We start from the raw sequence: 24303 nt of genomic DNA on the forward strand, positions 1-24303 counted from the left end.
TACAAAAATAATATCTAATTCAGATACGTATATAAGAGCCGGATTCAAAATCAATTAGCTATTAAGATCAAGCCGTAAAATATAAGTGATAGTTTGCGGAAGTTTTTGGAATTAATTTACGATAATTAATACTCTAGGGATAACATATCACAATCATCCAGTATTTTCTCAGGATCAACTTTATGGCGGTCCATTTTGAACGTCTACTTAGCAATGGACCATTTCTAATATTATTATATTGGGATGAACCTAACTCGTGCAGATTAAAAATAAAAATTATATTTACAATTATACTTTTTATAGGAACATTATTATTGTGATGAAATTGTACAAGTTAAAAGCAAAAAAATTTCTAACTTGATGCTACCTCCCAAAAAATCCGAGAGATCCAGAAAACATGATAGTGAGTGGGAACCGTAGGAGCACTGCTGCCACAGGAACTGGTGATGGTCAAGGAGCAGCTTCTCGGAGCCAAAGCAAGCGGGAACATCACCTTTCTCAAGTTGCACCCCCACTTGTATTTTCCAAAATTCTCAACTTTATTTTATTTTTTCAACATTACTTTCCCACCAGATATTAGAAATTAAAAAATCCATAAACAAGAAATACGGGAAACCTTTTTTTCTTCTCTCTTCTAGCCGTGGGTCCCACTTCTTAACTGTTTTCCGTCGTTTGCTCCGCGTCTTGCCTTCGGCGGACTTTGTTCTCTTCTTTGGTTCTTTTAACCAACTCCTTTTTCTTCTTTTTACCTTTTTAATTTTTACAGTGGTTAATTATTATCCTTAGAACTTAGTGGAAAAGCACTGTTATGTATTGAAATTAAGAAATTACGTGGAATTGGACTCCTCCTACTCCTTCTCCTACTTTGTTTCTTTTTCCTCTTTATGTAACGTTTATTCTTTCTAACCATTGCGTGTACCTTTTTCTCTCTTGCAATTATAATGTGTCAGTTGCAGGTCCTTTCCTTCAGGTCCTACTATGATTCCTTTCTTCTTTGCCGTAACGGTGTAACGTTTAGTTCTTATTTGATTTTAACCATTGATTGCAGCTGCTTCGTAACATCTCAGCCCCAAGTCCTATAAATAAAGGGGTGAGGGTGCCAGGGGGAGGCTTGAAGCGGTCTCCAGAGCAACTCCTCTCTCCTTTTCCTCGGAGCTCCGAGCTTCCCTTCGAACTACTTCACCTTTACCTTTTGACCAACCAAAGCGAACCGAGCTGAACCTGGAAGAAGAGAAGCGAAGCATGGTGGGCACCTCCTCCTTCTCCTCCTCCTCCTCTTCTTCGTGCGCTTCTTTTGGTTCCTTCGACGATGTGTCCGTCAAGTCCGCCGCTGGCGGCAGCACCATCAAGTTCCTCTGCAGCTACGGCGGCAAGATCCTCCCCCGTTACCCCGACGGCAAGCTTCGCTACGTCGGTGGCCACACCCGTGTCCTCGCTATCGACCGCTCCCTCCCCTTCTCCGGTTTGTCTTCCCCCCCCTGTTTCAATTTCTTCTATTAGTTTTTCGTAAAAATCGAATCTTTTGGTCTCTTTGACTTGTTAATCGACGATTCGAAGCAGAAAAATAAAAAGATTGGAATTTTTTTATGAGAAAATAGCTATTCTTCAATTGGAATTTGTCCATTCGCCCTCAAGATCGAAGCAATGATTCGAAGCATAAAAATAGGAAAAGATTGATTAGTTTTGACGAGATAGGGAAGATTGAAGGGTTTGTGGTCTGTGGAACAGAGCTACGGGGGAAGCTGGAGGAGATGTGCGGGTGGGGAGCGGTGAGTCTTCGGTGCCAGCTGCCGACGGAGGACCTCGACGCCCTCGTCTCCATCACCTCCGACGAGGACCTCGCCAACCTCCTTGAGGAGTACGACCTCGCCAGCCGCGACCGTGTTGGCCCCTTAAAGATCCGGGCTTTCCTCTTCCCTCCTCCGGTCAAAACTCCCTCCCCTCCGTCTACTCCAGCCGAGTCCAAACCCTCTGCCGCCGCTGCCCAGCCGCTGGTCCACCATATCTTCACGCCCACCAGGCTCTCCGGTCGGCGCACCGTTGCCGCCGGGGATCCCCGCTTCCACCATCGCCATCGCGGGAATCCGAGGCCACACCAGTTCCTCGTTCACCAGGGGAACTACTGCCAATAATTCGCCTGCTATTCCGGTCTCAAAACGCCACATCACTTCAAGAAAGAAAGAAGACGAGACCGAGGAGGTAAAAGAAAACAACGAAAGAACGGAGGAGTTGAACTGCATATTTTGTTCTTCGGAAGCAGGGGCTGTAATTGACCATCCTTTTAAATTTTAATAAAATGGAAGAAAGAGAAAAAAAGAACCAAAAAAAAACTCTTAATACGAATTTATGGGACTCTATTCTTCTTTGTTGTGGCCTTTTTCCTCCATGGTTCCACCTCTCTTGCTGGATTTTGTTCTGCTTTCCACCATTCTTACCCCCATTCTTCCCCGTTTGTTTTGCTTCGCAACCGTGTTCCGTTAGGCTCCGTCACCTCCGTCTTCACCGTTCGTTATCATCCGTCCGTCCGTCCGTTGCTTTATTTTTTATTTTTAGTTTATTTTTTTGATATTTTCTTTTTGTTTTTTTAATTTGCTTTTGCTTTACTGATTCCTTTTCCTTCTCTCTCTTCGCAGGTTACAATAAATGGCCGGAACGTTCTGGATGCCACTTTGATTAGCGGCGGTGGTATAAATACAGGATATATAGATAAATATTTTATATTCTTAAAAAATATACTTATTCTTTGGTTGATTATTTTCACATTTTTTTTGGCTTTTAATTTTTGGACGCAGCTCGTAGACATAATTCCTCTCCACTGCTTGCCCGCTTGGATAGTTTTATTATGCATCCATGGGCGATTAATGCAGAAGGGAAAAATGAACGGCAAAAAAGAAAAAAGCAAAAATTTTTTTTCTTTTAATATGTAGATACCAAACGAAATTTTGTATGGTTTGTCACCTCCTAGTTCTTTTATATATATACCAACAAAATTTAAATTTCTTTTATTTTCTCCAAAAAGTTTTTGATATGAAAAAGGTAGAGACGAAGGGAAGACGAGATCCTGACTGGTCGGTCGTGTGGGACCCCGGCAATATTGATTCCTGGATTGTGGGGCCGGAGGCATCATACCAAGAAAGAGGGAAGGGTGCGGTTTCTGAAGTGATTTCGAGGCCGCTTTCCGACGGAGGGGATGAGGTGGGTGGCATTGGTGGCGATTGGTCCCAAGCGTGTCAGAGAAGAGGTCTGGATTCCTCTGGCATTTGATGTGAATCATGTGATTTGTGACTGTAAAGCCGGCTCCCGTGTGGACCTGCTTGGCTTTATTGGTTGTGCCGCCTCTTTGGGCTTGGGAGGTGCTGAGGCCATGATGGAATTAAAATATAGGAGCAGCTCCTTTCGGCAAGTAAAATATCCCAGCTGAGAAAGATGCTAAATTTTTTTGATGACATCAAATGATAGATTGCAGTGAAATGCCCATCCTACATGGGAAGGTTCAAGAAAAATTCTTGTCTTCCAAAGTAGGGAAGAAAATTTTTTTGATATAATGCTGAAAAAGAATGATCCAAGTTGCAAAAGAAGCTATTTTAATTATATTAATAAATAAAAAAACAAAGGTTTCATAGAAGAACAATTCAAACTATAAATGCTTCTGTATCAGAAAATTAGAAATGATTAGCCTACATTAGGTGATTTTTTGAAAAGAACTTTAATATTTTCCTCTCTTCACGGGAAAAAGATCTTCAAACTTTACAAATGGACGATATGTGAAAAGAAAAAGTGAATTGAATATTGGAAATTATGAAAGAAGCTCAAGGTGGAAATTTTAAGTGGAAAACTATTAATAATGAATAGTTTTGCAACAGTTTTGAGATCAGAGAATATATTTGGTGACCCTTATTTATCTTAAAAAATTATTATTATTTTACTTTATTTCTTGTGGACTATCACACCTGCCTCTTTCATCAATTCCGATGTCTCTTATAGACCACCAAAAATATCGAGCTCTATCTTTTCCGTAGGAGCTCCTGTCGCTTTCCTCTCCTGCGGGGGCCCTTGTCAGCTAAATCTTTGGATGGCGGTCTGCCACTAATGTTCAGATACCGCGCTTCTAGCAGGTTCTATCAGCTCCAGCTTGTTACGTGGTGCTGCGGGTAGCGGTTGTGGCTGTGATATCAAGGGGCTTCTTAATCTTTTGGGCCAATTATGGCCGCTATTGAAGGACTCAAACAATAAAGGAAAAAATAATTTTTATATTCAATGCAAGCATTAAATTAACAATAAAATATGCATTAATCGCCCTCTGTATATATACAGTAATCATAAAAAACAAATGCATTAATTTATTCACCTACTGTTAAAAAAAAGGCCTATCTGTTTAATTAAGTACAATGCATCTTAGGTATGCCCATAAAAAATAACCAGCGCCTGTGAATTTAGTGTAACATTTAAAGTATGAGATTTGTTTATGGTAAACGTAGAAGAAGCCGCAATGTATTAATTCTCAATTGATTCATGGAACATAGAAGAAGGATTGCAGCTAGAACGCTAATCCTATAATTGCACCAGGATAACCATTTTCGCTCCACAACCTTATGCCTCATTATTAGTGCATCCTTGGCGATCACATGATAACTATATATTTACCCCTAGCCCCTACCCAATGTTTTTTCTCTATTCAAGGCATATGAAAAATTACATTGAATTTAATACTAAATTTGGACTCTTCATAATGAAGATATAAACTAAAAATATTAAAAATAATAAATTTAAAATAATCATCTAAAACTACAAAAAATATGAAACTTAATGATTTTGATTATACTGCTTTGGCAAGAAAATATATTCATATACCAATATCTACCATTAGCTTATCTGCTGTTGATTCTGCTTGAAGGTGATCCTCTAAGATGGCATCATGGCTTGTACTATGAGTTCGCCAAATCCACTGCAACCACAATTCCTAATTGGATAAAAAATATTAATATGTTGTTAAAATGCTTGAAAAAAAAATCATCATGTTGTGTTCTCCATTATGAAATTCTAAAAGCCAAACCACACATTCAAACATGTGGAATCAATAAGTGAGAATTGTGAGACTCAAACAGGCATGGATTCAAATAGGTGCAGCCTAAGATAACAAAATCTAGTTCAAGTAGGTTCTTACTTTTTTGTAACCTTTTTAGAGCATCTTCAGGTTGAGCTGAAAATTCTATACGGATCAGGCCTATTAGTCTATCCAGACTGCATTTTCTAGGTGCATATGCAAATATAACGCAGATTCTAACTTTGGGCTGCTGGAAGAAAAAAAAATTATGGTAGTTTTTTTCTTCCGATAGGATTTGGGCTAAGTGCTATTTGCTTCATATAAGGCTATTCTTAAATGGATGTCCCAATTCATAAATTCTATAGGATTTTCAGCCCAATCTTTAAGAAATATCCAATCAAGCCCTTAGAAAGAAATGTTCTTTCTTCATAATTAGCCTACCAAATGGAGTAGTTTAAAATTTCCTCTCTATCATAGCTAAGTTTCCAAATTAGCTTGGTTTGAATTTCAAATATTTTCCTTGGTCATTTTTGTTTTTTTCTTTTTTTTTTATAAGTTCTTTTGCTGTATATGGATAATTGATTATATAGTTGTGTTCCACCTTTTTATTGAGATGGGATAATAAGCCTACAGCTAGGTTGATAATTGTGTAGGTGTGCCCCTTGTTTATCACTGAAATTGGAAGGAGAAATTGCTCGGTTTGAATGCCTTGAACTTTCAAAGACTTCTAATTACTGGAATGCTACCTAAACCACTGTTAGAGTACCAGTAAATTAAAAGATAATAAAGAAGCAAATAATAAAAATAAAGATTTATTCATTATCAAGAGAGCATCCTTTCTTTTCGTTACAATTTTTCTTGTATACTACTCATTCTAGTCTTCCCCGAGCCGTGGCAGTCGTCGCTTCCTCGCCGTCGCGCCACCGCCACTCTGCCGCTCGGTTCCCGCCACGCCGCCCAAGCCTGAGCCGCCTCCCGTCGCCGTCGAGGTCTCCTCCGTGTCCGCCGGTGCTGCCCCGCCCTGAGCTCCCCACCGAGCCGCACCCACCTGCGCACGCTTCGCCGCCGTCGCCACCCGAGCACCTCCTCCGTGATCTCTCCTTTAGAGCACCGCCACCTCGGCCTCCCCCACTGCCGCCACTTTCCAGCTGACGCGCCGGTCGTGCCACCGCTCTCCTCCACGACCGCCTTCGCCGACGTCCTAGTCGACGCCGTCGCGTTCCGCCTCGTCTTCTTCACCGCCGCCCGCCGCTCCTCCTTCCGCCGAGCAACACCACCCCGCCTCCACCCCTCAACAGCCACAGTAATCCCTTCGAGGGCCCCTCCGAGCCCTCCCACGAGCCACTGCTCTCTTCTGAGGCCCAATCCATCAGGCCTACAAATCCACGAGCCTCTTCAAATTAAGAGCCTAGCAGATCTACCGAGTTGCTGTGATTCGAATAGATTCACGCCATTTGACGAGCCGACTCGCCGTGCACCGATCGTCGCCCCAGTCCATGAGCATACGATTCTGGTCGACTACTTCACGACAGGTGATAGGTTTCCACTTTTTTCGGGCTTGTTCATTTAATTATGTTCTAGTTCTCTTGCATGACAGTCCAATTTTGCAAACTTACTTTTCTGTTGATGAGAGTACAAAAGTAAAATTTTCATATTATCTTAATTAGTATTATAGCTAATCTTTATTAATAAAATTAATTAATTAATGCTTTATCTGTGTCTGAGTGCATATAATTCAAAAAAACCCTATAATGCTGGATTTTAGCCCAATGCCCGGTAGTTCGAGCTCAACAAATCCTTAGCGTCTCATCTGAGCCTCACGTCGCCAGTCATCCGCATGCAATCCATATCACTGTAACCACATATTTCAGCCAGCACAAATGCCCGCATCGTGGAGCTTCCTAGCATCATCAAAACCATCCATGTGGCTTTCCAAGCATCATGGCATCTCCTCCATGGAACCTAAATCAAACCCAAGGGACCTAAGCCAAACCGGCTCTTCAATTCAAGCCACATCTCATTCATGGTTTCGGATTCCCCTGTTTCAAGAATATTCAGCTGCATTTCTTTCTTCCCATCATTCATCTATACTCAAAACATCAACGGCAGCAAAGGAAAGAAGCCAAACCGTTTGCATTCCACTTCAGCAATCCCCCATCCGCTCGAGCACGCATCCGTGAACGTCCATGGCAGCATGAAACCAAGACGTTTCCCCTGTTTCCTCCCAGCTCATCCACGCGTTCCAGCAGACAAATCCTTAGCGATTCGACTTCCTTCATCCCGTATCTCAAGCAACCACGGATCATTTCCAAGCCACGAAGCCTTGCATTCAAATCCAACATCAATGTCTACAGTTGCTCAAATTCTGCAACGTTCCCAGCCGAGGAGTCCCAAGCCATGTCTCTTCCGCTCCCAGTTCCTAAGCGTCCACAACGCATCCTTCGGTCTTCCCAGCCACACTGCTGAAGGTGTCTATAAAAGGAACTCAAGAGAGAGGAGCAAAGGCCATCTGGTGGAGATAGAACCAGCCGACGGGAGGGGGGAAGAAAAGAGAGGATCTTACCAGCCGGCCGGATCCATCCAAGTCTGAGCGATCCGGGGGAGGAAGGAAGGGATTCATTCCTACACAGCCGACGGAAGAGGAGGAAAGAAGGAGGAGAGGAGGACACGGAACAAGAGGGAGAGGCGACCAGGAAGCCAGCCATCTGCACCTCCTCTTCCGATCCATCTACTCAGCCGAGCGTGCGAAGGAGGAGGAGGCCAGCAGCCGTGACGGAAGAGGAGGGGAGACAGCCGACGGAAGAGGAGGAAGCCAGCAGCCGCGACGGAGGAGGAAAGAAGGAGGAGGAATTCGGAAGCCAGCAGCCGCACGGATCCATCCAGCCAGGCCACGGAAGGGAGAAGGCATCATCGGGTGAAGGCAAGAAGGGAGCTGGGAGAGAAAACAGAGTGCCCTGTTTTCTGAACCAAAGAAAAGAAAAAAATAAAAGGGGATTTATGCTTTATTTTATTTGTTCTATACTAATCCCTTTTTACAAAAATGCTTGCATCTTATATGGATAGCTAAATCTAATATAGCTAAGGCTAGGGAAAAGCCTAGCATTTTCTTCATGTATTTTCTTTAATCATCAATTGGATTTTAATGTTTTTGATTTGATTTATGGTGCAGTAGATTGATAGAAATTATTTCAAACTTATATATTTTCTTTGATTTGTTATTTCCCCCGGGTATAACAGATGCTTAGAAATCCATGTAGTTTAAAATAGAATTACTGTAATGCTGCCCATAAAACTAAATCTATTTTATTCTGATTAATAGATGATTTTAAGAAATGCATGATTAAGTGCTAGGCTAAATCCTAATGCCTTAGTTATATTTTTTTTTTTGTTAATCTGAATATTATTTAGCCTTTAGTTTTTGTTCACTGTCAAATCCCTGTGGATTCGATCTCGGACTCACCGAGAATATTACTTTGCTACACCCTATACTTGGGGTATCCTACTTTTAATTTCTCTTTTAAAAAGAACAAGATTAAAATCGAGCAAGTTTTTGGCGCCGTTGCCGGGGATTTGCAACGTGCGAACGAGAACAAGGCTGAAAATTTCAATTCTTTATTTTTAGTTCTTCAATTTTTCTTTATTTTTAACACAGCTGAAATTTTAAATCTTTTCAGATTCAAGGGTGACACAAAGCGGGACTAGTAACGAGGAAGATCAAGATCACATTTTTGGATTCCCGGAGTGAACGAACTCCGGCCGTGAGTATTTAAATTAATTTTTCTGTTTTGCTCATACTAGTCCTATTTTTCCTAGATTATAATTTTACTCTCTTTTTTTTTAAAAAAAAATTTAAAAAAAAATTATTATTAATTAAAATAATAAAATATTAAAAATAATAAATAAATAAAAAGAAGAAAAATTTTTTTTAGCTAGTTTGCTTGATCAACTATTCAAATGCAATTTAATGTCATGACATAAAATGTTAAAAATCTTCTTGATTGTTGCATATAGTATAAAGCATTTGCATAAAATAATCTAAGGGCTGAACCCATTAACAAGATAAGGTCGGAATTTCATCACTCGTCCTTAGCCCAAAAATCATCCCAGTGCATCAATATCCTAAGCCTAATTAAAATCAACTAGACGTTGGCCCCTAAGGATATTCGAGCTCAATAGGACGAAGACCACTGAAAGTTGCACCAATTTCGCTCTATGACCCTGGTCGATGTCTAGGCAAGCTTTGTCCCTCTAAGTGATTGAAGGGAGACAGTTTCTGTTCGAGGAAAGTGGGTTTTAAGTGGGACCTTTGCTATACGCATCGTGACCCCTCCACTTACCTGGGAGCTTACCTGGTCGACTAGGTTATTAGACCGGATTGGAGGCTTAAGTGTACTCTTCAAACCAGTTAGGAGCTGTTTAGAAATTTTTAGGAAAACATTAGAAATAAGGGTGCTATGCTTTGACACTGTTTGATTGTGAATAATTTTAGTAGCAGGGTGTCAATATTCATAGCTTTAGGTAATATTCATACTCATCCAAAACTCTAAAAAAAATATATATATATACAAAATAAATAAATAAATAATTAATAATAATAATAATTATAAAAAAAGTCGACTGGTTAATTGGTCAGTATATGCGGTTGTGGAAAAGGGATAAAACGAAAAGATTATTTCGAGTTGAATCAAGGGATAAAAGTTCAAATATTCAAATGGAAGATAATGGTAGTAATCAGGGAGATAATGAATTTCAAGATGACTTACCTATTAGAACGCTTCGTGATTATCTACAACCCACTAAGATCAGTACCCCATCCTGTATGGTTATTCCTACTGCTGCGGGAGCCTTTGACATGAAACCAGGAATAATCCAATTACTCCCAAAGTTTCATGGACTTGACTCCGAAAGTCCCTACTTGCACCTAAAAGAATTTGATGAAGTGTGTTCAACACTTCAATTTAATAATATCAATGAAGAGGTAGTGAAGCTTAAGTTATTTCCTTTTTCTTTAAAGGAAAAAGCTAAGTCATGGTTACATTCTTTAAGACCTAGGACCATAGCTACCTGGCAAGAAATGACAAGAGAATTTTTAAAGAAATTCTTCCCAACACATAAAACAAATACACTTAGAAGAAATATCATGAACTTCGCACAAAAAGATGGAGAAACATTTTTTCAGTGTTGGAAAAGATTTAAGGACCTTCTGCTTGCTTGCCCACATCATGGATATGAAATTTGGAGGGTCATTAGTTTCTTTTATGATGGTTTGTCCTCCAATATGAGACAATTCGTGGAAATGATGTGTAATGGTGAATTTATGAATAAGGAACCAGAGGAAGCCTGGGACTATTTTGATCTGTTGGCAGAAAATGCACAGGCTTGGGATACAATAGATAAGAACGAGAAACCTAAAATACCGACTAATACTAAAGGAGGAATGTATCATGTTATAGAAGAAAATGATGTAAATTTAAAGATTGCTAATCTAACTAGGAAGGTTGAAGCCATTGAATTAAGCAGAGCCAATACAGGAAAGGCACCTACTATAGATGAAAGTATTTGTGAAATCTGTGAGAGTAATGCACACTTAACCAAGGATTGTCCTACAATCCCCGCCTTCCAAGAAGTGTTGCATGATCAAGCAAATTTCACAAATGCTTATAAGAGACCATTTCCTGAAACATATAATCCTAACTGGCGAAACCATCCGAATTTTAGTTGGAGACATGGACCCACTGCCAATGAATCTCAAGGGAATTCAATACCCTATGTGCCACCCCATAAGAGATCCCTTGAAGATACTTTGCAAACCTTCATGCAAGGGTAGACTCAAATAAATCAGAATACAATGCAATCACTCCAAGAACTTAAAAATTCTGTAGGTAGAATTGAGGCTCAACTTAATGTTAGGGAAAGAGGGACATTTCCAGCCCAACCTCAATCTAACCCAAAGGGTCAACATGAGGTCCATGAAGCAAGTTCATCCCAACCTAAATTTGAGCAAGTTAAGTCTGTCACAACCCTTTGGAGCGGAAAAATAATTAACAAAGAAATTCCAACGAAGGATGACAGACCTGAAAAATCCATTGAGAAAAGAGATGAAAATAATACTGAACAAGATGATCCAATACCTCATCATAAAATAGATGCTCCATTCCCTCAGCGTTTGCTTGCAGCTAAAAAAGGAGTACCTGATCAAGAAATTTTGGATATTTAACATTCCTCTATTAGATGCCATTAAGCAGATCCCATCTTATGCCAAATTTTTAAAAGATCTTTGTACCATAAAGCGAAAACTTTACGTACAAAAGAAAGCTTTTCTAACTGAACAGGTGAGTGCTATTCTCAAACATAACACCCCACCTAAATATAAAGATCCTGGTTGTCCTACCATATCTTGCATCATAGGAAATTTCAGGATACAACGAGCCCTTCTGGATTTAGGTGCTAGTGTTAACTTACTGCCCTATTCAGTTTATGAACAATTAGGACTTGGTGAACTAAAACCCACCGAGGTTACTCTCTAACTTGCTGATCGATCTATAAAGATACCAAGAGGAATAGTCGAGGATGTACTTGTCCAAGTTGATAAATTCTATTTTCCAGTCGACTTCATAGTATTAGATACCCAGCCTGTCATGAATTGTACCACTCCAATACCTGTCATTCTAGGCCGCCCATTTCTAGCTACTTCCAATGCTTTGATTAACTGTCGAAATGGAATAATGAAAATGTCATTCGGGAATATGACTATAGATTTTAATATATTTAACATTTGTAAACAACCCGATTATGATAACGAAAATGATGAAATTCATGGAGTTAATCTGATCGATTCCATTGTAGAAGATGCTCTTGTCCCATCTCTTTCTTCTGATCCTTTAGAAACATGCCTAACTCATTTCGGAAATACAGATATCAACCAAAACTTTAGAGAAATCAGTGCTATATTAGATTCAGCTCCTTTGTTGGATACAGATAGGTGGAAATCTCGTTTTGAAGAATTGCCCACACGCAACAATAGTCCTCTACCATCTAGTGTTCAAGCACCTAAACTTGAGCTAAAACCTTTGCCATCTGAGCTCAAGTACGCATACCTTGGTCAAGAAGAGACTTTTCCTATGATCATATCATCCCAACTCGAACAAAGTCAAGAACTAAAGTTATTGGAAATTCTCAAAGAGCATAAGGGAGCAATAGGGTGGACAATTGCTGATATCAAGGGAATTAGTCCCTCAATTTGCACTCATAGAATCCACTTAGAAGCTGATGCCAAACCTTCTCGTCAACCTCAACGTCGATTAAACCCAAACATGAAGGATGTGGTTAGGGCAGAAGTTCTGAAACTTCTGGATGCGGGTATGATCTACCCAATTTCAGATAGTAAATGGGTAAGTCCAACCCAAGTGGTCCCGAAAAAATCTGGTGTTACTGTAGTCAAAAATGCCAACAATGAATTAGTTCCAACTAGGGTCCCCACTAGTTGGCGTGTACGCATTGACTATAGAAAACTTAATTCTGTCACTAGGAAGGATCATTTTCCTCTACCTTTTATTGATCAAATTTTAGAAAGGTTAGCAGGTCATAAATATTATTGCTTCCTAGATGGCTATTCAGGTTACAACCAAATTGCAATTGATCCTGAAGATCAGGAAAAGACCACTTTTACATGTCCTTTTGGCACATTTGCTTACAAGAGAATGCCTTTTGGATTATGTAATGCTCCTGCAACCTTCCAAAGATGCATGCTCAGTATTTTCTCCGACATGGTTGAGCGCTTTTTGGAAGTTTTCATGGATGATTTTTCGGTTTTTGGCTCCTCTTTTGAAAACTGTGTGGACCATTTAAGACTAGTCTTAATTCGGTGTGAGGAGAAGAATCTAATCTTAAACTGGGAAAAGTGCCATTTCATGGTAACTAGGAAAATTGTTCTCGGGCATGTCATTTCATCTGAAGGAATTGAAGTAGACAAGGCTAAAATTGACTTAATTGCTAACTTACCCAACCCAAAAACTATCAAAGATATACGCTCATTTTTGGGTCATGCAGGATTTTATAGGAGATTCATTAAAGATTTTAGCTCAATATCTAAACCCTTATGTAATCTCCTTCAAAAGGAAACCCAATTTGTGTGGTCTGAAGAATGTCAAAAAGCTTTTGATAAACTCAAAAGCTTGCTGACCTCTGCTCCCATCATGCAACCACCAGACTGGTCGCTTCCTTTTGAAATTATGTGTGATGCTAGTGAATATGCAGTTGGGGTAGTTCTAGGGCAAAGAAAGGAAAGGAAACCTTATGTTATCTACTATGCAAGTAAGACTTTAAATAGTGCACAAAAGAATTACACCACTACGGAAAAGGAACTACTCGCCGTAGTATTTGCATTAGACAAATTTAGGTCTTACTTGATTGGATCCAAAATCATTATCTACACTGACCACGCTGCCCTTAAGTACCTTCTTTCAAAAAAGGATGCTAAGGCGCGTTTGCTTAGGTGGATCCTTCTACTCCAAGAGTTTTTTCTAGAAATAAGAGATAAAAAGGGGGTAGAAAATGTAGTAGCTGATCACTTGTCCCATCTGACTCTTTCAGATTCCTTAGACAATTCACCCATAAAAGACACTTTCCCTGATGAGCAACTGTTTGAGATCACATCTTCACCCTGGTTTGCAGACATTGCAAATTTTCTAGTCACAGGTGAACTACCAAGTCATTGGAATAAATAGGACAAAAGAAAATTTCTAACTGAAATAAAAAATTTCTTCTGGGATGATCCTTATCTTTTCAAATACTGCCCAGACCAAATTATTAGGAGATGTGTACCTAATGACGAATTTATTAGTGTCATTTCCTTTTGTCATTCTGAAGCTTGCGGTGGTCATTTCTCTGGTAAGAAAATGGCTGCAAAAATTTTACAGTGCGGTTTCTATTGGCCCACCTTGTTTAAAGATTCTCATAACTTTTGCAAAGCTTGCGAGCGTTGTCAAAAGTTAGGTGGGATAACTCGTAGGAATATGATGCCCCTCAATCCAATTTTAATTATCGAAATATTTGATTGTTGGGGAATAGATTTTATGGGCCCATTTCCTCCTTCATTCGGAAATTTGTACATCTTAGTAGCTGTGGATTATGTCTCCAAATGGATTGAGGCAATTCCTTGCAAACATAATGACCACAAAACTGTTCTAAAATTTTTAAAGGAAAACATTCTTTCCAGATTTGGAACGCCTCGAGCCATCATCAGTGATGGGGGTTCACACTTCTGTAATAAGCCTTTTGAGGTTTTAATGCGAAAATATGGGATCACCCATAAAGTCGCCACCCCTTATCATCCACAAACAAGTGGACAAGTTGAAGTATCAAATCGATCAATTAAGAATATTCTGGAAAAAACGGTTAACCCAAATCGCAAAGACTGGTCTTTGCGTTTAACTGATGCACTTTGGGCTTATCGTACTGCTTTTAAAACTCCGATTGGTATGTCTCCGTACCGTCTTATTTTTGGCAAACCTTGTCACTTGCCTGTGGAATTGGAGCATAGAGCCTACTGGGCTATTAAGAGATTTAATTTTGATATGGATAAGGCTAGTTCACTACGCAAACTTCAACTTAATGAACTAGAGGAAATCAGGAATGAAGCATATGAGAATGCTCGAATTTATAAGAATAAAATGAAAGTCTTTCATGATAGAAATATTATAAGGAAAATATTTGAGCCTTCCCAGAAAGTTCTATTGTATAATTCAAGACTTCATTTATTTTCAGGAAAATTGAGATCTAGGTGGACTGGTCCATTTATAGTTAAAACTGTTTATCCATATGGAACTGTTGAGATAGAGAATCCAAACACCGGTAATATTTTTAAAGTAAATGGCCAACGTTTGAAGTTATTTTTGGACAACTTTATCCCAGAAGTTGAATCGACCAATCTGGGAGATCCTGTTTATCAGGATTGATCTCTATATCTGCTAGAGATCCTTTGTTTGTACATAATTTTTCTTTCTTTCATATGACAATTGGTGAGCAACAACAGTGTGCAGTCATTCTATCAGGTAAATTCTAACCTTCAGCCTTATTATCCTTCATACTATCATATTTAATGCATTCATGTTGAAACGTTGGGGACAATGTTGAATTTAAGTTGGGGGGAGAGATTACTATATTTTTCTATATATCATACCAATTGTCATATATGTCAAAAAAAAAAAAAAAAACTATAATAATAGTAATAATAATAACAAACATATATTTTGTTGCATTTAATTACCACTATATTTTTCAAAGAAATAAATATGTATAGCTATTAAGGCAAGGAGCGCATTATGACTTATCAGAGACCTATTACTAGATCCCCACATAAGTATTCAATGACAATAGGAAGGCCTCAGGAGTTCACTTGTGTTACCTATTTGTTTGTTGACCTTATTCGCAAGAGAAGTACGAGTGTCCTTATCCTAAAGTTCATGTTTTGGTTTTCACATAAAGATAGAGCTTGAAATTCCCGGCTAGATCACCTGGGTGCCTTATGTTCTGACCTTGGTTGACCTATAGTCACAATACAGTCACGTTACATATAAAAATTAAAAAAAATAAAAAAAAAGAGAGAAATAATACAGTTTGTCTTCACTGAGTAACCGGGCCTCTTGCCTACAAAGCAGCGAGTGTTCGCGTTAAAAGGTGAAAATGACTGAAATAAGTGACTAGTCTGACCTCGTGGCATAGTCTGGTTCGAGTAATTAAGTCTGAGGGGTGTTTCACCTAATGCCTTGAGCCAACTGAATCAAGAGTCATTGACCCAAAGCTCGTTATATGGACCTTACTAGAGCCTAATGGAGTTAGATTGTTGTAGTCACTGTGTGGAAAAAAAAAAAAAAAGAGAAAAAAATTTATTGAAATAAACATGAGTGGGTTAGTTAAATTAAAACCAAGTAACTTGTGGATGACTGGTTTGACTCCATTGTTTTAGAATTCTGTGTACATGGGATGTCTAGTTGGGATTGATAGCTTCATTTTTATATGCGAACCATTCTGGACAAATAACATGTGATATTCGGAAAATTTAGTGGGTCGGAAGCTAACAAATGGTAGTTAACACTTGTGAATTTGAGTAGTGCACCTAGAACTCAAAGGGTACCCAATTGTGGTGGAGGTATAGGTATTCTGAGACGTCACATTTACATTTGCCTTAAGAGTTGCTATGTTTTAAAGTATCTTCTAACTTAAAAACGATGTTTGTGGGTAACATCACTGCAAACCCTCACGAGACAACACTCGTCCACTAGGGTAACCTAGGAGTTTAACGGCTTGTTGCACGTGCTAAGTGCAATCGTAATGCTCTACGAAAGTGAGTCTTTATTTTAATTCATGCATATTGATATATATATATTAATAAAATAAATAATACTTTTGCACCCTCATTTTATTATTTTCACACTAAATTGCTAGAGACTAGCAATAAGCTAGTTGGGGGGGTGTGATGAGAGTACAAAAGTAAAATTTTCATATTATCTTAATTAGTATTATAGCTAATCTTTATTAATAAAATTAATTAATTAATGCTTTATCTGTGTCTGAGTGCATATAATTCAAAAAAACCCTATAATGCTGGATTTTAGCCCAATGCCCGGTAGTTCGAGCTCAACAAATCCTTAGCGTCTCATCTGAGCCTCACGTCGCCAGTCATCCGCATGCAATCCATATCACTGTAACCACATGTTTCAGCCAGCACAAATGCCCGCATCGTGGAGCTTCCTAGCATCATCAAAACCATCCATGTGGCTTTCCAAGCATCATGGCATCTCCTCCATGGAACCTAAATCAAACCCAAGGGACCTAAGCCAAACCGGCTCTTCAATTCAAGCCACATCTCATTCATAGTTTCGGATTTCCCTGTTTCAAGAATATTCAGCTGCATTCCTTTCTTCCCATCATTCATCTATACTCAAAACATCAACGGCAGCAAAGGAAAGAAGCCAAACCGTTTGCATTCCACTTCAGCAATCCCCCATCCGCTCGAGCACGCATCCGTGAACGTCCATGGCAGCATGAAACCAAGACGTTTCCCCTGTTTCCTCCCAGCTCATCCACGCGTTCCAGCAGACAAATCCTTAGCGATTCGACTTCCTTCATCCCGTATCTCAAGCAACCACGGATCATTTCCAAGCCACGAAGCCTTGCATTCAAATCTAACATCAATGTCTACAGTTGCTCAAATTCTGCAACGTTCCCAGCCGAGGAGTCCCAAGCCATGTCTCTTCCGCTCCCAGTTCCTAAGCGTCCACAACGCATCCTTCGGTCTTCCCAGCCACACTGCTGAAGGTGTCTATAAAAGGAACTCAAGAGAGAGGAGCAAAGGCCATCTGGTGGAGATAGAACCAGCCGACGGGAGGGGGGAAGAAAAGAGAGGATCTTACCAGCCGGCCGGATCCATCCAAGTCTGAGCGATCCGGGGGAGGAAGGAAGGGATTCATTCCTACACAGCCGATGGAAGAGGAGGAAAGAAGGAGGAGAGGAGGACACGGAACAAGAGGGAGAGGCGACCAGGAAGCCAGCCATCTGCACCTCCTCTTCCGATCCATCTACTCAGCCGAGCGTGCGAAGGAGGAGGAGGCCAGCAGCCGTGACGGAAGAGGAGGGGAGACAGCCGACGGAAGAGGAGGAAGCCAGCAGCCGCGACGGAGGAGGAAAGAAGGAGGAGGAATTCGGAAGCCAGCAGCCGCACGGATCCATCCAGCCAGGCCACGGAAGGGAGAAGGCATCATCGGGTGAAGGCAAGAAGGGAGCTGGGAGAGAAAACAGAGTGCCCTGTTTTCTGAACCAAAGAAAAGAAAAAAAAAAAAGGGATTTATGCTTTATTTTATTTGTTCTATACTAATCCCTTTTTACAAAAATGCTTGCATCTTATATGGATAGCTAAATCTAATATAGCTAAGGCTAGGGAAAAGCCTAGCATTTTCTTCATGTATTTCCTTTAATCATCAATTGGATTTTAATGTTTTTGATTTGATTTATGGTGCAGTAGATTGATAGAAATTATTTCAAACTTATATATTTTCTTTGATTTGTTATTTCCCCCGGGTATAACAGATGCTTAGAAATCCATGTAGTTTAAAATAGAATTACTGTAATGCTGCCCATAAAACTAAATCTATTTTATTCTGATTAATAGATGATTTTAAGAAATGCATGATTAAGTGCTAGGCTAAATCCTAATGCCTTAGTTATATTTTTTTTTTTGTTAATCTGAATATTATTTAGCCTTTAGTTTTTGTTCACTGTCAAATCCCTGTGGATTTGATCTCGGACTCACCGAGAATATTACTTTGCTACACCCTATACTTGGGGTATCCTACTTTTAATTTTTCTTTTAAAAAGAACAAGATTAAAATCGAGCATCTGTCAAACTTCAAGACCTAGAACAACTACGACCACACCCATCCTACTCCCTATTTAAATCTAGATATTAAATTAGCACACCATAGCGACATGATATTTCTCAACATGTGTGAAGTAATTGAGTAAACTCCTATTTGATTTTGATGAGCTCAAAGCATTTGAGTATATTTTATGTTATACTAATGAATTCAATCTAGTGTTTCGGCAAATATTTGTGTATTTCTAATTAAGTGAGCTTTGGTTCAAAGTAATTTGGATAAGTATTGGACTCAATATGAACCAAAGTCTGAATTTCGAGTCGACTCCGTAAGATTACGAGTCAACTCCGAGTAGTTTAGAGTTTCTAGCACGAGCTCGAGTCGACTCCGATACTCTACGAGTCGACTCCGACTGAGAACAGAAAGAAAGACAGAAAGATGGATTTCAGACCCTGTCAGTGAGTCGACTCCAAAAGGCTTCGAGTCGACTCCGATGCTTGCCGAGTCGAGTCCCGACAGTTCCGAGTCGGCTCCAAAGGGTAACAGACAGAAAGACAGAACGATGAATTTTAGACCCTGTTACCGAGTCGACTCCAGAAGGATGCGAGTCGACTTCGACGTTTGGCGAGTCGACTCCTAATTATGCTCGAGTCGACTCCCAGAGGAAAGCAGACTGAAAGGCAGAGAACCAATCTCGGAAACCCTGTGAACAAGTCGACTCCAAGAATTCCAAAGTCGACCCCCAAGTCAGCCAAGTCGACTCTAACAGAGTGCGAGTCGACTCCGAGGCAGATCAGTTCAATAGACAGAGAATCGGCTTTTCGGACTCTGAGAGCGAGTCGTCTCTCGAAGATCTCGAGTCGTCTCCCAAGACAGCCGAGTCGACTCCAAGAGAACCCGAGTTGACTCGAGGAAGAAAAACAGATAGATGAATTTCTGGAACCCTGAGAACGAGCCGTCTTCTAAGTGCCGAGTCATCTCCAGATGTTGGCGAGTCAACTCCAGGTTTGGTCCGAGTCGACTCCAGGACGGGACAAATACTTTAATTCAAATCCTGAACAGTGGGCGAGTTGTCTCCAGTAAAGCATGAGTCGACTTTAGCAATAGCCGAGTCGACTCCAGATCGCACGAGTCGACTCCGATCCCAACGGATACATTGTCAGGATGTGCAGACTAGACAGAATATCTCCAAATTACTCTCTAACGGCTAGTTTTCGAATGGAACCACTTAAATAGTTAGAGTAAACAGTAGAAGAGCAGGAAGAGCTATTCTATTTAAGCATTAAAGCATTTCAACCACCAAGAGCTTCCGTTGAGTAAATCCAAGAGCTTCCGTTGTGAACTTCCAACCTTTGTTTTTTTCTTACTTGATTCAATCAGGGGATTGAATCAAGGGTTGTAAGGTTTGTTGGTGAGCCAAAGATAAAACCAACGGTGTAAGGTTATGGTTGGTGAACTAGGAAAAACCAACTGGGTTTGATTGTGAACCCGAAAAAATAATCGGGTGGTTCTAGTCGGTGAGCCTGTGAAAACTGACCGAGTTCGTTGTAATCTCGTAAAAACAACAAGTTGGGTTGTGAGCTTGTAAAACAACCGGCTGTAATCCTAGGGATTATAGTGAACTCCCAAGTGCGGTTTGGGGAGTGGACGTAGGAGCAAGAGTTGGCTTCGAACCACTATAAACTTTTCTGTGTTTGTATTGGCTGTTATCTCTTTCTCTCTCTTCACTCAATGTATCTAGTAAACTAACTAATTTGCTTGCAATAGATTTAGTTAATTACTCATTATATTTTTAATTGATCAATATTTAATTAAAATCCAATTCATCCCCCCTCTTGGGTTGTCTTCTTGGGCAACAAGTGGTATCAGAGTAGGTGCTCTTATATCGATTGGTGTTCCAATCCTTAAAAGGAATTAAAGATCAAGATGACAACCCCTTTTGGATCTTTTCTTAGTGAGGGGCAATCCACCAATAGGCCTCCATTGTTCCATGGAGCTAACTATACCTATTGGAAGGCTAGAATGAGGATATTTATCCAAGCCCAAAATTATGATATTTGGAGCATCATAATTAATGGACCATATATTCATTCTATCTATGTCGATAACATTGCTATACCCAAGCTTGAAAAAGATTGGGATGATAATGATAGAAGGAAGGCACAACTAAATGCCAAAGCAATGAATGTTTTTTATTGTGCCTTGGACCCTAATGAATTCAATAGAATCTCTACTTGTAATTCTGCAAAAAAAATATGGGATAGACTTGAAGTGACCAATGAGGGCACAAATCAAGTCAAAGAATCTAAAATTAACATGCTAGTATACAAATATGAACTATTTAAAATGAAGTCTAATGAAACTATTTCTTGTATGTTCACAAGATTTACTGATATTGTCAACGGCTTAAAAAGCCTTGGCAAAAGTTCTACTAACAGTGATCTTGTCAGAAAAATTCTTCGCTCTTTACCAAGGTTATGGGAAGCTAAGGTCACAGCAATCCAAGAAGCAAAAGACTTGAACAAGCTGCCACTCGAGGAGATTCTTGGATCACTAATGACACATGAGCTCACAATTGTTGCCCAAGAAGACAACCCAAGAGGGGGGATGAATTGGGTTTGGATTAATTCTCGACCAATTAAAAACTATGATTAGTAATTAACTAAATCTATTGCAAGCAAATTAGTTAAGTTACTAGATGAAGTGAATGAAGAGAGAGAGAGAAAACAGCAACCAATACAAACACAAACCAATTTATAGTGGTTCGGAGCTAACCCTTGCTCCTACGTCCACTCCTCAAGCTTCACTTGGGAGTTCACTATAATCCCCCGGATTATAGCCGGTTGTTTTACAAGTTCCCAACCCAACTTGTTGTTTTCGCGAGATCACAACGAACTCGGTCGGTTTTCATAGGCTCACCGACTAGAACCACCCGATTGTTTTTCCGGGATCACAATCGAACCCTTACACCGTTGGTTTTAACTTCGGCTCACCAACAAATCTTACAACCCTTGATTCAATCCTCTGATTGAATCAAGTAAGAAAATAGTTTGGAAAAAGTTACAAGGAAAGCTTCTTAACAAGCAAATATTAAACAATATGAAAAGAGTAGAGTTAGAAGCCCTCAAACAGATTTTGGAAGAGGAAGAAGGGGCTTCTCGAACTCTGAGTCTCCTCTTTGAATGCACTGAAGATCTGATGTCAGAGGAAGAGCCTTGAATGCGAAGGGAAGACTTCTAGTTATGTATTGAATGCGGTTATTCCTTCTTTTGCTTGTCTTTTCTCTCAATAGACTCTTGGTAGATGGAAAACACTTAATGTCAGAGTCGACTCGCCAGTATCCGGAGATGACTCGGCCCTCTGGAGACGACTCGTTCTCAGGGTTCCAGAGATCTAATTTTCTGCATTTATTTCTCGAGTCGACTCGGATCATCTTGGAGTCGACTCGGCTCTCAGAGCCCGAAAAACTGATCCTCTGTCTTTGGAGTTGAACTGCCTTGGAGTCGACTCGGATCATCTTGGAGTCGACTCGGCTGATTTGGGGTCGACTCTCATATTCTCGGAGTCGACTCGTTCACAGAGTCACTTTGTTTGATTTTCTGCCTTTCAGTCTGCTTTCCTCTGAGAATCGACTCTTGCTTGTTTAGGAGTCGACTCGCCAAACGTTGGAGTCGACTCGAATTCTTCTGGAGTCGACTCGGTAACAGGATCCAAAAACCACTTCTCTGTCCTTCTGTCTGTTACTCCTTGGAGTCGACTCGGAACCGTCGGGAGTCGACTCGGTAAGCATCGGAGTCGACTCGAAACCGTTCGAGTCGACTCGGTGACAGGGTCTGAAATTCATCTTTCTGTCCTTCTGTCTGTTCTCAGTCGGAGTCGACTCGTAGTGTACCGGAGTCGACTCGAGCTCATGCCAGAACCTCTGAAACACTTAGAGTCGACTCGTACTCTTCCGGAGTCGACCCGAGCTTCAGACTTTGGCTTAAATTAGTTCAATACTTAGCCAAATGACTTCGACAAAGGCTCGATGCTATTAAAGATAAATTCACATATATTTGCCTGAAACACTAGATTGAATTCATTAGTGCAACTTGAAATATACTCAAATGCTTCGAGCTCATCAAAATCAAATAGGGGTATAACCAATCACTCCACAATCTCCCCCTTTTTGATGATGACAAAACATTGAGTATTTGTAAAGTGAATTGCTCAAACAAAAGGAGATTTATAATAAAGTTTTGAAATGAATTCAAATGTCTAGTCATTTAATTTATCCAAAATTGAAAGGTATGAAACAGTAAATCCTGAAATTAAAGCTCCCCCTTTCATTTGGAATTATATAAGCCTTCATATCATGCAATCAATTGTTTGGCTTATATGTGTTTAATGAATTTGCTTTCTTAAGATTTCAGATTCTCCCCCTCAACATATGCATTCAATTTTGTTTGGGTTCTCTGAATTTTCTTTTAATGTCTTGAAGCTTTTGATCTTAAATTCTTACTTTCAGAGGGAAGATCTGACAATTTGTTCTTGAGTATGATTCAACTAATCTCCGAATATCCCTTGAATAGATTCTGAAGATTACTTCTTGAGGAGCCCCAACAGAGAGATAATGAGCCTCGAGGTATCGAATCCACTAAGAACAAATTACTTTTTGTTTTAAGGTTTTTCTTTTTAGTGATTCCCTTTATATTTAAATTCATCATATTTTCTCCTCCTTTTTGTCATCATAGCAAAAAGGCACAATACATAGAAAAGTATTAGAACTCAAGAATGCACAATTTTGAAAGAAAATTTCTACTCATTGTATTAAATTCAAATTTGAGTACAAGTGTGATTACATATCAAAAAAGTCCTCAAGGGACTGTACATCATAAAAACAGATAAAAATACACTAATTTTTCTTTGTAGTGGAGGATGTGGCTCCCGAACTCAGTCTAGTGTGTTTGATGACCATGCTTAACCCCTCATTGATGTTCCCTAGATGTTCGAGGATCTCCGAGGTGGCCCTAGACTGTATCGAGGTGAACTGGGTCAGACTTTCTTGGAGGGTGTCAAGTTTGGAGATCAAGGCATGTGCTAACCTTTCTGCACCTTGACTTTGGCTACCAAGCTCATTTCTGATGCTATCTCGCATCTTCCTCGTGTCATCCTTTACGTCACTCATATTCCAATATTGAGCTTGGACTAGGCTTCTGATGTTGTAGATTTCCTCCTTCAGGTCTGCAACCATCTTGGACACGGCTGCTAAGGAGGGAACAACTTCTGAGGAGGGAGCACCGAGTGGACCTCGGATCTCTCTCAACAGATCATCTCTCAGCTCCTTCACAATCTCCTGTCTCATCTCCCGGAGCTGCTCAGTGCTGATCCGGACTTCGAAAGGTTGCTGAGGTGGTGGAGCTGTAGAGGGTCCAGCAGAAATAGATGGGAATGATAGACCAGATGTGGAAGGAAAAGTGGGAGGAGCTATGTAGTGGTCCTGGTCATGATCAGGACTAGGTGAGTGATGAGTGGTAGGGTCGGATGGTGTGGATGAAGAGATTTTCCTAACCCAGATATTGTCTACTTTATGGAACCCCATTCTATGAAGAGTCCCCTCACCCATGTGATCAGTGTTACGAAGTGAACGAGAGAGTTCCCCCTCAGGAATAGGGACCTCTAACTCCCTAAAGAAAAGTGTGAATAGCATGCCATAAGGGAGACTCAATCTAGGTTTATCTAGGGGTTCACAAATATATTTGTAGATGAGTTTGGGAAAGTTGATGGGAGTGTCTCGGAGAATGTGGAACATTAGTGCTAGGTCTCTCTTGGAGATGAAGTCAAACCTACCTATTTTGGGAAAGAGAGTCCTAGAAATGATACTTAAGAGGAGCCGCATTTCAGCTG

The 24303-nt window shown here is 40.1% G+C and overlaps 1 protein-coding gene, 1 non-coding gene and 1 pseudogene across 4 annotated transcripts; 2 read left to right on the forward strand and 1 right to left on the reverse strand.

Moving 5' to 3' along the window:
• Window positions 1-918: 918 nt before the first annotated feature.
• Window positions 919-3503, forward strand: LOC103697973 (RAF-like serine/threonine-protein kinase 20). 3 transcript variants are annotated; one of them, XR_015977132.1, is made up of 4 exons: window positions 919-970; window positions 1049-1462; window positions 1729-2199; window positions 2634-3503. XR_015977132.1 is itself a non-coding variant. In XM_088719862.2 (2 exons), the coding sequence occupies exons 1-2, from the start codon at window positions 1243-1245 to the stop codon at window positions 2130-2132; spliced, it is 624 nt and encodes a 207-aa protein (XP_088575988.1). In that variant the 5' UTR covers window positions 1014-1242; the 3' UTR covers window positions 2133-2343. The 3 variants fall into 3 exon arrangements, 1 of the variants encoding a protein (XP_088575988.1); XR_015977131.2 differs by lacking the exon at window positions 919-970 and having other exon boundaries at window positions 1014-1462; XM_088719862.2 differs by lacking the exons at window positions 919-970; window positions 2634-3503 and having other exon boundaries at window positions 1014-1462; window positions 1729-2343.
• Window positions 3504-9537: 6034 nt separating this feature from the next.
• Window positions 9538-11371, forward strand: LOC148714067 (uncharacterized; annotated as a pseudogene).
• Window positions 10167-10273, reverse strand: LOC149767788 (small nucleolar RNA R71). The gene has a single exon (XR_016409329.1). It is a non-coding gene; the product is annotated as a small nucleolar RNA R71 (small nucleolar RNA).
• Window positions 11372-24303: the final 12932 nt, after the last annotated feature.

Source organism: Phoenix dactylifera, chromosome 4 (assembly GCF_051530095.1).
Source record: "Phoenix dactylifera cultivar Ajwa chromosome 4, Ajwa_hap1_PhDact_Kaust_v1.1, whole genome shotgun sequence".
In the NCBI taxonomy this organism is placed as follows: domain Eukaryota; kingdom Viridiplantae; phylum Streptophyta; class Magnoliopsida; order Arecales; family Arecaceae; genus Phoenix; species Phoenix dactylifera.

Bases quoted from the DNA above. Each gene is read 5' to 3' on its own strand.
- LOC103697973 (XM_088719862.2), top strand. From the start codon at position 1,243: ATGGTGGGCACCTCCTCCTTCTCCTCCTCCTCCTCTTCTTCGTGCGCT. The intron at 1,463-1,728 runs GTTTGTCTTCCC...TCTGTGGAACAG, and splicing joins CCGCTCCCTCCCCTTCTCCG to AGCTACGGGGGAAGCTGGAG.